Source organism: Ptychodera flava, chromosome 12, assembly GCF_041260155.1.
Source record: "Ptychodera flava strain L36383 chromosome 12, AS_Pfla_20210202, whole genome shotgun sequence".
NCBI classification, from domain to species: domain Eukaryota; kingdom Metazoa; phylum Hemichordata; class Enteropneusta; family Ptychoderidae; genus Ptychodera; species Ptychodera flava.
Window position 1 is genome coordinate 17200510 of NC_091939.1, and position 14211 is coordinate 17214720.

Below are 14211 nucleotides of genomic sequence, written 5' to 3' on the forward strand. Positions count from 1 at the left end.
TCAACATTTCGGTGACATTCCAAAATCAAATTTCTTGCACAAACATCCACTTGTTACCACCCTAGTCTAATCAAGTAAATTAATATCAATAATCAAGCGTACATAAATACACAGATTTAACTAGTTATGTTATGGAAAAAAATTATTCATAGTTTCCTCTGACAAGATAGTGAATTAACAATTCGGTGAAATTCCAAAATCATATTTCTTGCTCACACATGCACTGGTAACTACCCTAGTCTTATCAAGTACATTAATATCAATAATCAAGAATCTATAAATACACAGATTTAGCTAGTTTTGTATTTAAAAGAAATTATTCATAGCTTCTCATAGATTATGTATGGAGGACCTGTGTATTTTCTATTTTGCCTGGGAGTTCTTGTGTGTTATCACTGTATACCTAGGGAGTCCAAGACGGGAACTTTCCAGAGAGTGTTTTACGTTGCATGCTGCACTGGCACTGGAAGGTTTGAGTGTCAGCGTGTGCTTTTTAAGTCAGATATTTCTCTATTTTGAGTCTTACTCAAGTCAGCAGATATGTAAAGAAACCGGTGAGTGGCAGAGATCGAATTTTGTGCGGATCGGACAGTTTATTTAAACCCTACGCCATCCTCTACTTTAGTCGATGGAACGAACATTGCTCACACAAGTGAAAGCCGTGCCGTATATTTGCAATATACGCACTGCTAAGATGATAATATCACCACAAGTTGAAAGCTGATCTTTCTGCAGCAAATTGTGTGTTAACTATGAACTTATTCCGTTATGAGTTCAGTCAGATGTCTGAGATTGTCATGAGAACATTATTTATGATTGTTCCACTGAACTTTTGTCGATGCGCGGAGTTAGCAGAGTAAGACTTCAGATTAGTTCGGCATGTCCCGACCGGAAGTAAACAAAAGATCTAAGAATATTAGTAAGATGGCTGCTCCCGTGGTAGCTGAACTGGACGCTGCTTAGCAGTGAATTGCGTGTGTTGTCGCCGACTTTCATGTGCAGACATTACACGGGACTTACAATTGTGCTCATCATCGAACATTAGTTAAAGTCGCGTGTGAACTATTTGTGTTTCCCAGCCGCGTCGTCAAGTCTGAGGTACCTCTGCGGTACCGTTAAGTTTCCATAAAAATTGTTAAGCATTTAGAAAGGGTTTGAACAGAGTTTTGTTCTGAAAGTGTGTTCGACTCCTGCCGTCGGGAGGTCGATCAGTACGGTTACTGTTACCATGGAGTAATATTTATAGTTTTGGGTACGGTTTTACTATTTTATATGTAGACCCCGATATTTGACACAATATATACAGAAGTTGTTTGTTACATTATATGACTGTGTGTTGGTTCCTCATTTCGGCAGATCGTCCATGTAGCCGACACGAACACGAAGTGTGTGTTACCGGCTATCAAAAACTATGAAAAATAGTAAAGAATGAGCTACAAAATCACTATCAGTTTTAAGTTGCAGGTAGAATAAGTCTGTGCCTTTGTAAAAAATACTAAAAAAATAGTAGAAAGTGAAGAACCAGCTGAAAGTTAGTTGAGGAGACCTTGACCGCATATCATTTGCATCTCATTGTCGGCTACATGGACTGTGTGCCCTCATTGGCAGAGTGGGCAATTTTTCATGCCCCATGCTGTGTAGCCCTGCGTACAGGTGTGTGCACGTGTGTTCCCAGCATTATATGGCCTCTACCACAGCCCTGCAATGGTCCTTGAACAGACTTGAGGTCTCTGCGGCCTGGATCTGGACCGCAATGAAGACTAAACGGTCTTTTTGGCCGAAATTCTGCTCTATTGGGGCAAAATCCTTTCCCTGCCTACCTTTACCTCCTAACCAATCCCAGAAAAGATGCGATTGACTTCTCCTAACGTCCAAAACCGCTCATTTTCTGAAACATAACATACTCGACAAGTTGTTTACCATGGCGATCCCCATTTTGAATCTCGCTGCAGAGACCCCAGTTATCTCCACAGACCGTTGCAGGGCAGCGTGGTGGAGGCCGTATACGCCAGGAACACACAGACCTGTACCCAGGGCTACATGCTCTGTTGCTGCTCTAGAGAGGTTAATGCCAGTCTCGGACTTGTTGGCCCTGCTAGAGAAATAAATTTGGCTGAGCTTCGGTCGGTTATTATTCTGCCGTCTCGAAACATCGGTTACACAAGCAACATTTCGGTGAAATTCCAAAGTCAATTTTGTTTTCATAACTCAACACAAACCTTTGTAAAATTTGAACCCCCTTCAATCATTGATTGTAAAATTGACCCCCCCTGAAAAGCGGTTTTGTAAAAGTCAACCCCCCCTGATTTCCACCGACCCCCCCCTCCCCGTAAATAACGAATGCTCCCTTATTTAGTCAGACACCCGCGTTGAATTCGGAGGTAGTCCCAAGATATGTGAAATAATCTACTCTCTGACAGAACAGCCAGTCGTTGCATCGTCCCGCACTCACAACAATCATAAGCAGCGCTACAGACGCGAAGGAAATGAGTTCCAGTGATGGTTCCGACGATGACGAATATGAAGGAAGCATCCATTCTGTACTTGTCAGTAATTCTCTTAGAGTAAAGACACTCTAATTAAACTGTCGTTAGAGGGACTGTGTTCGAAATAATCTTTTATTCTTTAATATTTTCCTCTCAGTCTACGTATACGTATCGCGCATTTTTATAACATGCATTAAGTACATTTTATTTTTTGCATAAAATTGGTTAAAGTATTTTTCAATTAGAATTGCACAACAACATCGGAGCACAATGTTAAATTTACAAGTAAAATGCTTGTTCCTCCATTGAATTTACTAATAAGACACTTGTTCCTCCAAAGAAAGTAAAAAAAAAAGTTCCTCAAAAAGTTCCTCGCATAGACTATCGAAGTTGTAACGCGCTGAGATTACTGCGCTCACAGATTAGGATACCATAACAGTACCATGTATGATCTCTAAGGCAAGGTAAAAAAATCGTGTGGTTCTGGTAAATCAAGTTGAAATTTCTGTTGAGGTGGGTTGGTTATGTCAGTATTGTGTACACGATTATATACTTGTTCGGCCATCAAAATGTTTGTATGCATGGTGACCTTCCCGGATGTGCTGTGTGGGTGGCATTGTCCTAAAATCTAAGAACCGTACGCCCTCGCTGACAGTTTTTTGCAGAAGCACAGGTGTAGGGATGCCGTCCCATCAGCTTTCAAACAAGGTATGCAGACACTATCGTACGTTGTAGTCGTGAACTTCGGTCGAACTCGATTTATCTTCGTCAAAATGCTGAGCATGCCAAATAAGCGAGGCACTATACAACACGGTAAAGCTTGAAGCTCCTTAGGGACTGGTCAGTTTCTTCGGCCGGGGGGGGGGGCGGTGGATTATTTTTTGCCGACGTCAAAAAGTGGCTGACCCCCCCCCCTATTCCAAATTTTGAAAACAGGGTGACCCCCCTATTCCAAATTTTGAAAACAGGGTGACCCCCCCCCCGCACGGGACAACTGTAATATGTAATAATATAATACTGTAATATATATATATATATATATATATATATATATATATATATATATATATAATATTTTACATACATTTATATTTTAACTGTCATTCTGTGTTTTAATGAAATTGTTGGCATGTCAGTTGTAAGATAGGAATTTCAAAGTGTCAATCTTAAAGTTTGAATACAGTTAAATAAATAACACATGAGAGCGAGGGCAATATCACGATTTATTGCCTGCCCAAGGGATGGTGGTCATGATCGAAATACTGATGATGCCCGAGCCGTAGGCGAGGGCATCATCAGTATTTCGATCATGACCACCAGCCCGAGGGCAGGCAAAAAATCGTGATATTGCCCAAGCTCTCATGTGTTATTATTTTTATTACACCGAACAAGCAAATTGCAAAGAAACAAAAACACAAAGACTTCTTCAAGTACAGTTCGCCTTCTGAGTCCGGACCTCAGCGTAAAATATTGTCAGTGCCGAGTCTTGGGTTGCCGATAGCCCTACGAGTATGGCGAGAGTGTCCGGCTTTGGCTACGCCGCCTCCGGAGGCGGCGTAGCCAAAGCCGGACACTCTCGCCATACTCGTAGGCTAGGGTTGCCGCTAAAGTTTTCCGATCTCCTCGGTGGCGTATCCAAATTTGTTGCTTGCATAGTCGGTTAACACAGAAATTGCATGCCTTGTTGCCATTTTCGTTCGTTTGCTGTTTACTTGCATCAAAATATCGTCTAACTGTGCCGATGACAGCCTGCATGACGTTTCGCAGTCTCACACAAGTGTTGCCAATGCCAAATGCAGAGTACAACAAGCGAACGACAATTTGTTTTGCGCAGTAAGTAAAATGACGTCATCCATGTAATATCAAATGCAGAGGGCATCATCAAGTTCGCAGAGGGCATCCCACGTGAGTCGTGTTTAACCAATGGCAGTGCACGCTGAATGAGTGAGGTGTAATAATACATTTTGAATGAGCTGTGAATGTATTTCACACTTTCTATGCTTAACCAGATGTCCTGAACTGTTGTACAGAAATGGATGTCAATCATTAATATCAAACAGGAAAAAGCAGTAAATCAAAAACTTTGATGGGTGTTAAGACTTGCCAGCCATCCAATTAAATCTCCTGAGGAACCATAGAGAGGCATTTTAGCCAAATCTGATGTGTGCAGAGTCTGAGATGACCTTTTCTGTATCATTGATATTTGTGCATGTTGCTTTCTCATACTGAATTCTCAAAGAGAGAACAGAAAAGTATCAGGAATTTGTCATGCTTTTCATATGAAATGCAGATTTCATAACAGTACACTTTCACTTAGCAAACATCAAGATATCTCTGGCATATATCTCTGATTTATTAAAGTATGGCGCCCGAAGGGCGCGGAGAAAAATATGAAACATCCTGATATCTCTGATATATATGTCTTGTATATTAAAGTAATGCACAGGAAGGGTGTGCTGAAAAATGTCTGATATATTAAAGTAATGCGCTCGAAGAGCACGCTGAAAAATATTGAACATACAGATATCTCTGATATATGTATGCCTGATATGTTAAAGTTGAGCATGCTGAAATATATGTCTGATTATTAAAGCTACGCGCCCGAAGAGCGCGCCGAAAAATGCAACTGAATGATGAAATTTGTGGCTGACACGATGCATTTTAGGCAATGATGAGCCTGTGTCGAAATTCAAAAACACACTGACCCCCCCCCCTATTGGGCATTTCAAAAACATGGTGACCCCCCTATCACCAAAGTCAAAAACAGGGTGAACCCCCCCCCATGAATCCACCTGCCCCCTCCCCCAGGCCGAAGAAACTGACCAGTCTCTTACTTCACTGATAGGTGACGCTGTAAGGGCAACCACAATAACTGCCAAGGTTTGTGTAACCAGGAACTACCTTTTTGATATCTTAGTATTATTTTCCCATTTATTTACGCATTACCGCTGCGGACTTCACGTCTGAAATAAACTTCAATGCAGAGATAAGAATGGTTATTCAAGTGAAGATGTGTTCAGCGAGTTGGTGGCCAGGCAAGTGTGTAAGGGAACCGTCCAATGTACAGTACGAGTGTAGTGATACATAGCGGCCGCCGCGTAGTATACATAGAATAATTCTATAGTGTATGTATACTACGCGGCGGCCGCTATGTATCACTACACTCGTAACGTGGTCCAATGTACAAGAGATAGGAGGTACCGTGGGGCAGTGGTTAGGGTATCGATTTCACTATCAGAGGATGAGGAGTTCGACACCCGGTAAGTCCATAGTAACGGATTTACTGTCGGAGGTTGGTGAGTTCGAGACTCTGACACGGTGTTGTACCCCAGTGAGCAAGGCACTTTATTCCTCATTGCTCCATAGTGGGTTACGGGTACCTCATCCTCTAATTGGGCATTAAATAGAGTTTAAAGAGATAAAAAAGAGAGAGTGGCCGCGCAATTCTGTCTCTGAAAACTGCATAAGCATTCAGCTACTGATGATTCTGAATGTGCAAGTTTTTGTTCCTAAAAGATTACTTACTTCGTGTTTGACCTGGGTGCACACTTTTGGGAACATAAAAAAACCGCACAACATGCTCGATTCAAGGTTGAAATATTCCAATTTGTAAGCGCAAATATTTGTATAACTCACTAATTTGCATGTCACTTATAACTCACTAATTTGGATGTCCTTACAACTCACTAATTTGCATGTCATTACACATATATTTACGAGTACCAATGAGGACAAAGAAAAGTACGCGTGGCAAGACTAGCGTTAACCAATACTACATTCTTGGCGTCTATAACAAGACGTACGTGTTCCATTGAAAGGTGTCCTACAATTTTTGTGATGTTTCTTCTCTGAGATTGTGCTCCTTGAATCTCAGACGACTATCACACTGCCGCCTGAGTTTGGAGGGTAAGACTCATTCATCTGGTATGCAGACACTCAGACTCGTGCAACAAAGTGATGTAAAAAGCGTGAAATTTGAATATATTTGGCGAGCCTTAGTCATGTACTAACCATACTGCTAGAATCACGACATTGCTTGTCTTTGACCCCATTGGATACCCTGAACTTGAATACTGGGAACATTAAATTTGGAACAGAACGCCATAACGAGAGTCATTAACTGTGTTCGCTCATTCCTTTCGAAGCGGCAGACACATTTGTTAATTAACAGTGCAGCCAATATATGATTTGGCCGTGTTGTAAATGACGCTTTCTAAATTGACATTTGTACCATGTGCCGTTGTACTTGAACTTGACACTGTGTATGACTGACAGCTTTAATTCACGATCTAACTGCTAACAGCATGCTGGATTCCCCGTGTTCGAAGGCTGCATGCAGTTTCTTAAACTTGCGACGTGTTTCACAATATTGTCAAATTGATTTACGAGTCATCCATCTGTCGAACCATATTAATGAAGTTACATTCATTTGTCTAGGTTACAACGCATGAGTTCAAAAGTTAGAATGAACTTACATCAATTTGTTTGAAAATAAGTATGGACTTTCTGGCCCCTTTACTGCAACGGACTCACTTCGTTTACCCTAGAACAAAAATGTTGTATCGTTGAAAATGAATTATAGTCCTGGCTGGAATTCAGTTGCCAATACTGTCACCGGACATTGCACATATATGTATAAGAACTGCGTTTTACAAGTTAAACTCTAGGGATTATGACATGATTCGTGGAGAGGAACTAGAAAGTGTGTATTACAGAGAGGAAGTATACCGGGCAAACAGAGAAAGTTCAACACAATGGATTTTTATATGCTAACTAATGTCAGTGACATGTCGCGAAGAAGACTGGATTCCATTTTTATACAGTTTACGCTTGTTTTCACTTTCATGCTTTCTCAATGCACCCAACAACACTGCGTAAATTTCCGAAATATTTCCGTTTTTTTGATACTGTTGTTTCAAAGTAGGATCAAGATTGTACCTTGAATAGTTTGAAAATAGAGGAAAAAATCACCTAGGTAATGTGGCACTGAGGACACACAAGCATAAATGACATCACGACGAGAAAAAATCGCGAATCGTGCCGGCAACACACGGACTGGGAAGACAGATAGACATACAGAAAGACAGACAGACAACAATCGGTCAGATGAGACTAAGCTTGGAAATTAAGGGGGTGGTGTCAACCAAACTTTACTTTTATTAAAAAAATCCGAGGTAGGGCTATTCTAATTCGACGTCACAATACACAAGTGCGAGACGAAGGCTTGTTGAATAGAAAGCGTGAATGTCGACACATACAGACGTCGAAAAGAGTGATTTGTTTTGTGCTTTACGGTTTAACATCCCTGCCCCCTCAAGAGATTCTTTTATGCGTGTGAGTGAATCATATACTTGTATAATACGTGTGTTAATGTTCAATGAGGTATATCCCTAACACGGCTTCGCTTGTTTGATCCTATTCACGCTGTTGAAGGGACCATAAACCCACCCTGTGATGATATTTCCAGCATTTTCTGCCGGAGGCATTCAGCCACGCCATCTAACCACAAGTATCAATTGTGAACTGAAGTAAAATCGCACGACCAAAAAAAATCCCTGGGGCTAGCTCGACTAGCATGCCACTGAACAGACTGTTCAACAGTCCACGCAACGGGCAGGTATCCCCTGTAATCTTATTAACTTTTCAAGAGCAACTGTATGTGTTATAGAACTTGTGCTGTGAATCCTAATATGCAAATTGTTTAGTCGCTAGGAGATCGCCCATCTTGTTGTCGTCTGGGGAACGCGAGAAGGATGTTACTGAAAGTATGAAAAGTGTGTTTTGTCACAACAGTTCCTACTCTCATCACAGATTCTGATGATGTCGGAAATACATAAAGCCTATATTACCGAGAAATTCACTCACAGGAAACTAGCGTCTCTTAGTCTCATACCTGCACGTACTTTACTTTTGGAATTCACACACCTTTAGGCGTGTGCGATGCAATGTCATAATTTTGAGCAGGAACTATAAATTTAATTTTCTTTATGGGCCATTTATTGTCCATTTTTGGACATCGATGTTATATATAGCCTGGTCATACCAATGTAGAAGAGTTTGGGCGATCTTGGTAGCCAATGAAGTACATCAGTTTGTCTCATAAAAGCATATATTCGATCTAGACTCCGACTCTTCAACGATTGTGGACCTCTGTGAAACCGCGGTTTTGTAACTTGCGATAGCGTCGCTTTGCGTCAAGAGCAAGACTTTCTCGAGTTGGCCAGGATTAACTCAAGATACACAAGTACGTCGTTCTGTTTGAACTGAGTTTGCAAGGTGTGCATAGAGTAATGCATTCAAAAGTCTCAGTTTGTGTTCCCTGAGAGAGAGAGAGAGAGAGAGAGAGAGAGAGAGAGAGAGAGAGAGAGAGAGAGAGAGAGAGATGACTACAGTTTATTCTGATTGTTCCGATGCAAAATGTGTCTTTTCGGTTCTTTTTCAAACCTAAACCTTTTGCAATGTGATGTGGGGATTGTGATGTGGAAAGTTGTGCCCACTCAACATCCCGAGAGCCACTGTCATTGTTTCTGAGCTTCCGGGCGAAGACGTCGAAGGACGCTTCAGTCCGTTGTTTAGAAAATGACAGTCGGCCCATGGTAGGGGACGATCTGGGCGCATCCCCGAATGAAAATGTTTTCCGAATGGTTATACGATTGCCGGACAGACGAACTCCCGGAAAACCCCGGCCGACTGGACCTATCAGTAGCTGCGTTTACAAACATTCGAGTAGAGCTATTTAAACCCAAAGCGAGCCGATGACTAGAGGGTGATAGCACGGTAAATTCTCAGGGTAATCGTGAAAATGACAGGGCCAATATACACGACTTTAAAAGAATATCAGACAAATGTGGTCGGTAGATGGCTCCCAGATGACCCGATCAGTAATTGGTTCTCTTATCACAGAGTTGGAATGAATAACTCCGAGTAATATAATAATGCTCAAATATGCTTTGCTTTGAGATTGTGTGACGCTATATCGTCGTTACACTTTGCAATCGATAGTGGTCGACTCTTTCAGACTGCTCAAATTAGTTGAAGCTGTGAAATTGATTGATACAGTATTATGTTTTTGTTTCTTAATGGGACCTCCTTGTTAAATTAATTTATTCAGTCAAGCGAATCCTGCCATGCAGCGCTTCGAACTTTGCATGTACAATATGAAGTAGTTGATGTTGTTAGGTCGTAATACGCAAACGCAAATACACTCACACAAACACACACACACACATACATATGTGTGCGTGTAGTTTTCAGTGGGGTTTTAGTGCGATGACAGTTCTATGTTGTGTTTTTGTTACCTTGTAAATGTTTGGTGAACCGAAAACAATTTTCCAATTATCTTAATTGGACAGTAAAGTTACATCTATGTACGTATATATCTTTCTCTATGAAGTCGTAATAAATGACATTAGACCACTATAACTAGTGCCGGAACTTTCCCAGATCAAGTGCAATTTATTAGCATCTCTCTCTCTCTCTCTCTCTCTCTCTCTCTCTCTCTCTCTCTCTCTCTCGCTCTGAAGTTGTAATAAATGACAACAGACAAAAGTATAACTGAAGTGCCGGTATCTTCGCTGGTCAACTTCAATTTATTAGCAGAACGTACATCTTCCATATTTTAAAAGTGGTGTTCTTTCATGTCTTTTGTTTCAGGTGAATCAAAAATGTTGCTTGACAAGATGGAGGAGTGTGGGCAGAAGAGATGCTGTGGTGGGGTCAAGTGGAGCGCTGTCATCACGGTCTTCTCCGCGATGTTTTCCGGGGGAAGTCACGCCGTCGCCGGGGCGTTCGCTGTCTTGATCGTGGCTTCAGGGCTCGGAGAATTCCAGATACTGTTTATGGTGGCAGTGAGTATAACGATCGTGATGGCGATCGTCATACGCATCCAAGACGACAATTTCTTTGTCATGGATTTACGGACCAATGTTCTTTTGTTTGTCAACGGGGTGGTTCTCCTTATAGGCGACGCCTGCTACGTGTACGCAGTGGTCTGGGCACCGCTTGGTAACGTCACCACGATAATCAACGCGGCGATGCCGTTCGTCACCTCTCTCATCGCCTGCGTTGCTTTAAAAGAACTCTGGAGACCCGTCGACGCCGTGTGCGCCGTCGTCAACATCATCGGTATAATCTTCATCACGTGCCCGACTTTCATTTTCGGAGAGGGTGGCCGGATATGTGACGCCGACTGCAGTGTCCAGGACACGAGAACAGGGCCCACATCGCGGAAGCTCGAGGCTGTAGCCTACGCGCTGGCATTCATCTGTGCCATCTGTTACTCCGTGTCACCAGTATCCGTTCGTGCAATAAAGAGACAAACTAGCGTATCTATGATCGTATTTTACCAAGGCGTGGTTGGTATGGTCTTCGACCTTTTCTTAATGTACCTGCTTGACAAGCCGACGTGGAAGATGGGTGCTCAAACCGGTGCTCTGCTCTTCGGGGTCGTCCTATTCGATTTGTTTGAACTCTGGTTGGGCTTTTACAGTCTTCAGTCCGAAGGGGCAGCAACCATTGTACTGCTTTCGAATGTTGAGGTCGTGGTGGCCTATATTCTGAGCTTCTTTCTTCTTCACCGGAGCGTGTCAGTCCTGGAGATCTCGGGCGCCGTGTTGGTCATAATCAGCACGGTCATTGTCGGCATAACTACCTGTTGGTCTTCCAAGACGAACGATGAAGAGGACGAAGAGAGTTATGCGTTTCTCGAGAGCAACTTTCCATGAAGTTTTATTTGTCTTTGAATTGGTTTCACTGTAATAGCAGAGAAGAGCTTTAAAGGCGTGTGCAAGTTACCTTTCTCACAGGCGAATTAGGAGTAAATGTCTCAGAAATACGATATACCCTTCTTAAACAATACTACTGTATATTGGATGCCACGGCCTATGTTGCATATAATTTATACACCTTCAGTGATTTCATCGAGTGCTGCTATGCAGAAAGGAAGCTCAACCTTGAAGAAATACTAAACGGTTTATTGATATCAATCTTTCATAATTATATTATATATATATTTCATAATTATATCATATTATATATATAATTATTAATTAATATCATATTTCTTAGACTATTTACTCCAAGTTCGCCTGTGATTTTCTCGCATAACAATTTCCCAAGGCTAGAATACGAATCTCTGAAATGTCAGCATTCAATAGTAGGGGGAAAGGCCTGGAGGATTTCTGGTCAACTTTTGCGGCTATAATTCCCCTAAAACCGCCCCATCGATTTAAAACATGGTATTGGCCCTCACAAAATTTAAGCCATTTACGGTTTTCAAATAACTTAAGGAAGTGAAGGTTTTCAGACGTACACAGACAGTCATAACATAATATGCTCCACTCAGCTAGTATTGAAAAAAGTTAGGCAACAGGTTTCTTTCGGGCTAGCACCTCACGTGATTATGATAATACAGATGACACACAAAACGCGGGAGTGGTAAATTTTAAGGAAACAATCCAATCAGGTAATAGTTGAAGGAGGGCCTGTCCACTCATTACAGAATGGTAAACGTTCACATACATTACTGCTGGCATAACTCTTACTGACAAGATCAGTCTGCATATGTAGACTTTTGAACCAAATCCGAACCCTCATCAAAACAAGTCATCGTTGATGACACAGTCCCCACTTGTTAATGGGTGCTTTGATTACAGGTCCTCAGAGAGGATAGAGTCCTCTTCATTAGGTCTGTGATAAAAATACTTTTGAATAAATTCGCTTGATCTGAGTTGTAGTTCAGGACATGAAAAAATCGTAATAAAATGGCCACATGGTGGCCATAATGGATCGAATCACAAAACAAATCAATGTGCATATGTATGACATACAGTAGGTCAATGTCCTTGTACCAACTTTGATTAAAATTGGTTTAAATATGCCTGAGTTATAATAATAATAATAATAATGTTTATTCCCAAAAACAAGTGAAGATCAAATGTAAATTTACAATAAATCGATTACACAGAAGGAGGGAAAAGGAGTACGGAAAATAGTTGTCCAGCAACTAATCGAGTCCGCCTCCAGCCTCATTAACATATTTTGGCAAAAGAATGTGGGAAAGCTGTTCCTCAGAAACACAATACATGATACATGTCTGAGTTATGGCTTTGTACATGAAAAAATCATAACAAAATGGCCGCACAGCAGCCATATTGGATCGTATCACAAAACAAATTAACATGCATATGTATGACATTGGTCAATCTCCTTGTACCAACTTTGAATAAATTTGCTTGATACATGTCTGAGTTATGGTTCTGGACATGAAAAACCGTAATAAAATGGCCACACGGCGGCCATGTTGGATCGTATCACAAAACAAGTCAATGTGCATGTGTATGACATAGGTTGATGTCCTTGTACCAACTTTGAATAAAATTGGTTGAGATATGCCTGAGTTATGGCTCTGCACATGAAAAAATCGTAACAAAATGGCCGCACGGCGGCCATATTGGATCGTATCACAAAAAAAATTGATGTGCATAGCTATGACATTGGTCAATGTCCTTGTACCAACTTTGAATAAAATCTGTAGAAACATGCCTGAGTTATGGCTCTGTACATGAAAAAATCGTAATAAAATGGCCGCCTGGCGGCCATATTGGATCGTATCACAAAACAAATTAATGTGCATATGTATGACATAGGTCAATGTCCTTGTACCAAGTTTGAATATAATCGGTTGAGATATGCCTGAGTTATGGCTCTGTACATGAAAAAATCGTAACAAAATGGCCGCACAGCGGCCATATTGGATCGTATCACAAAAAGAATTGACGTGCATATCTATGACATTGGTCAATGTCCTTGTACCAACTTTGAATAAAATCAGTTGAAACATGCCTGAATTATGGCTCAGTACATGAAAAAATCGTAATAAAATGGCCGCCTGGCAGCCATATTGGATCGTATCACAAAACAAATCGACGTGCATCTGTATGACATATGAAGTAATCCTTGTACCAAGTTTGAATGAAATCGCTTCGGGCATCTCTGAGATATCTGCGTGAACGGACGGACGGACGGACGCACGCACGGACGCACGCACGCACGGACACGACCAAACCTATAAGTCCCCCCGGACGGTGTCCGTGGGGACTAATAAAGTAATTTTCAGCATGGAAATCAGCTTGGCAGCTATTACCTCATCGACTTATTATTACGATATTGGGAAAGTGGCCAAAAACCAGAGTCTTTTTTCTTTAGCATTCACTAAAATATCATGGTGCCGTCGATGTTCAATAGTTGACAAGTTTTGAATGAACTCAATTACATATGCAGTGTGCCACATAAGTGGTCGTCTGGAGTATGCCTTTAGTGTTGCTCTCCAAGAATGAGTTGATGACTTGAATGACGAGTATTGGAGATGACACGTGTACATGGGTCAATCTGGCCAAATGTGCTGCAAATACCCATACTTTATAAATTGCACAAAAAGGGTGCGTAACAAATGCTGCCGATACGTGAAAGTTACCAATGTGATATTACTTTGGGTAAGTATGGTACTATAATTTAAGATCTCCCTACAAAACATAACCCCTCCAACAAACAAACAAACAAACAAACAAACAAACAAAACAAAACAAAACCCATCCACCCCCCCAAAAAAATCGAGTACCCCCTGACATCCTCCAGCCTCACCCCTTATTATTTGTGAACTCCGCTGTACAGTTAATCGCAAACGATGTTGTAACAAGAGTGGTCACAGCACGCATTTGTCGACATC

General features: G+C 41.4%; 1 protein-coding gene across 4 annotated transcripts in view; it reads left to right on the forward strand.

Moving 5' to 3' along the window:
* The window catches only part of LOC139145216 (solute carrier family 35 member G2-like), a 42530-nt gene extending 28340 nt beyond the window's left edge, over positions 1-14190 (forward strand). For all 4 annotated transcript variants that reach the window (XM_070716217.1, XM_070716219.1, XM_070716220.1 and 1 more), the window contains exon 2: positions 10140-14190. In XM_070716217.1, coding sequence (XP_070572318.1) covers positions 10151-11209 — 1059 coding nt within the window. In that variant the 5' untranslated portion in view covers positions 10140-10150 and the 3' untranslated portion in view covers positions 11210-14190. The remainder of the gene's footprint in view (positions 1-10139) is intronic.
* The last annotated feature ends 21 nt before the right edge of the window (positions 14191-14211 follow it).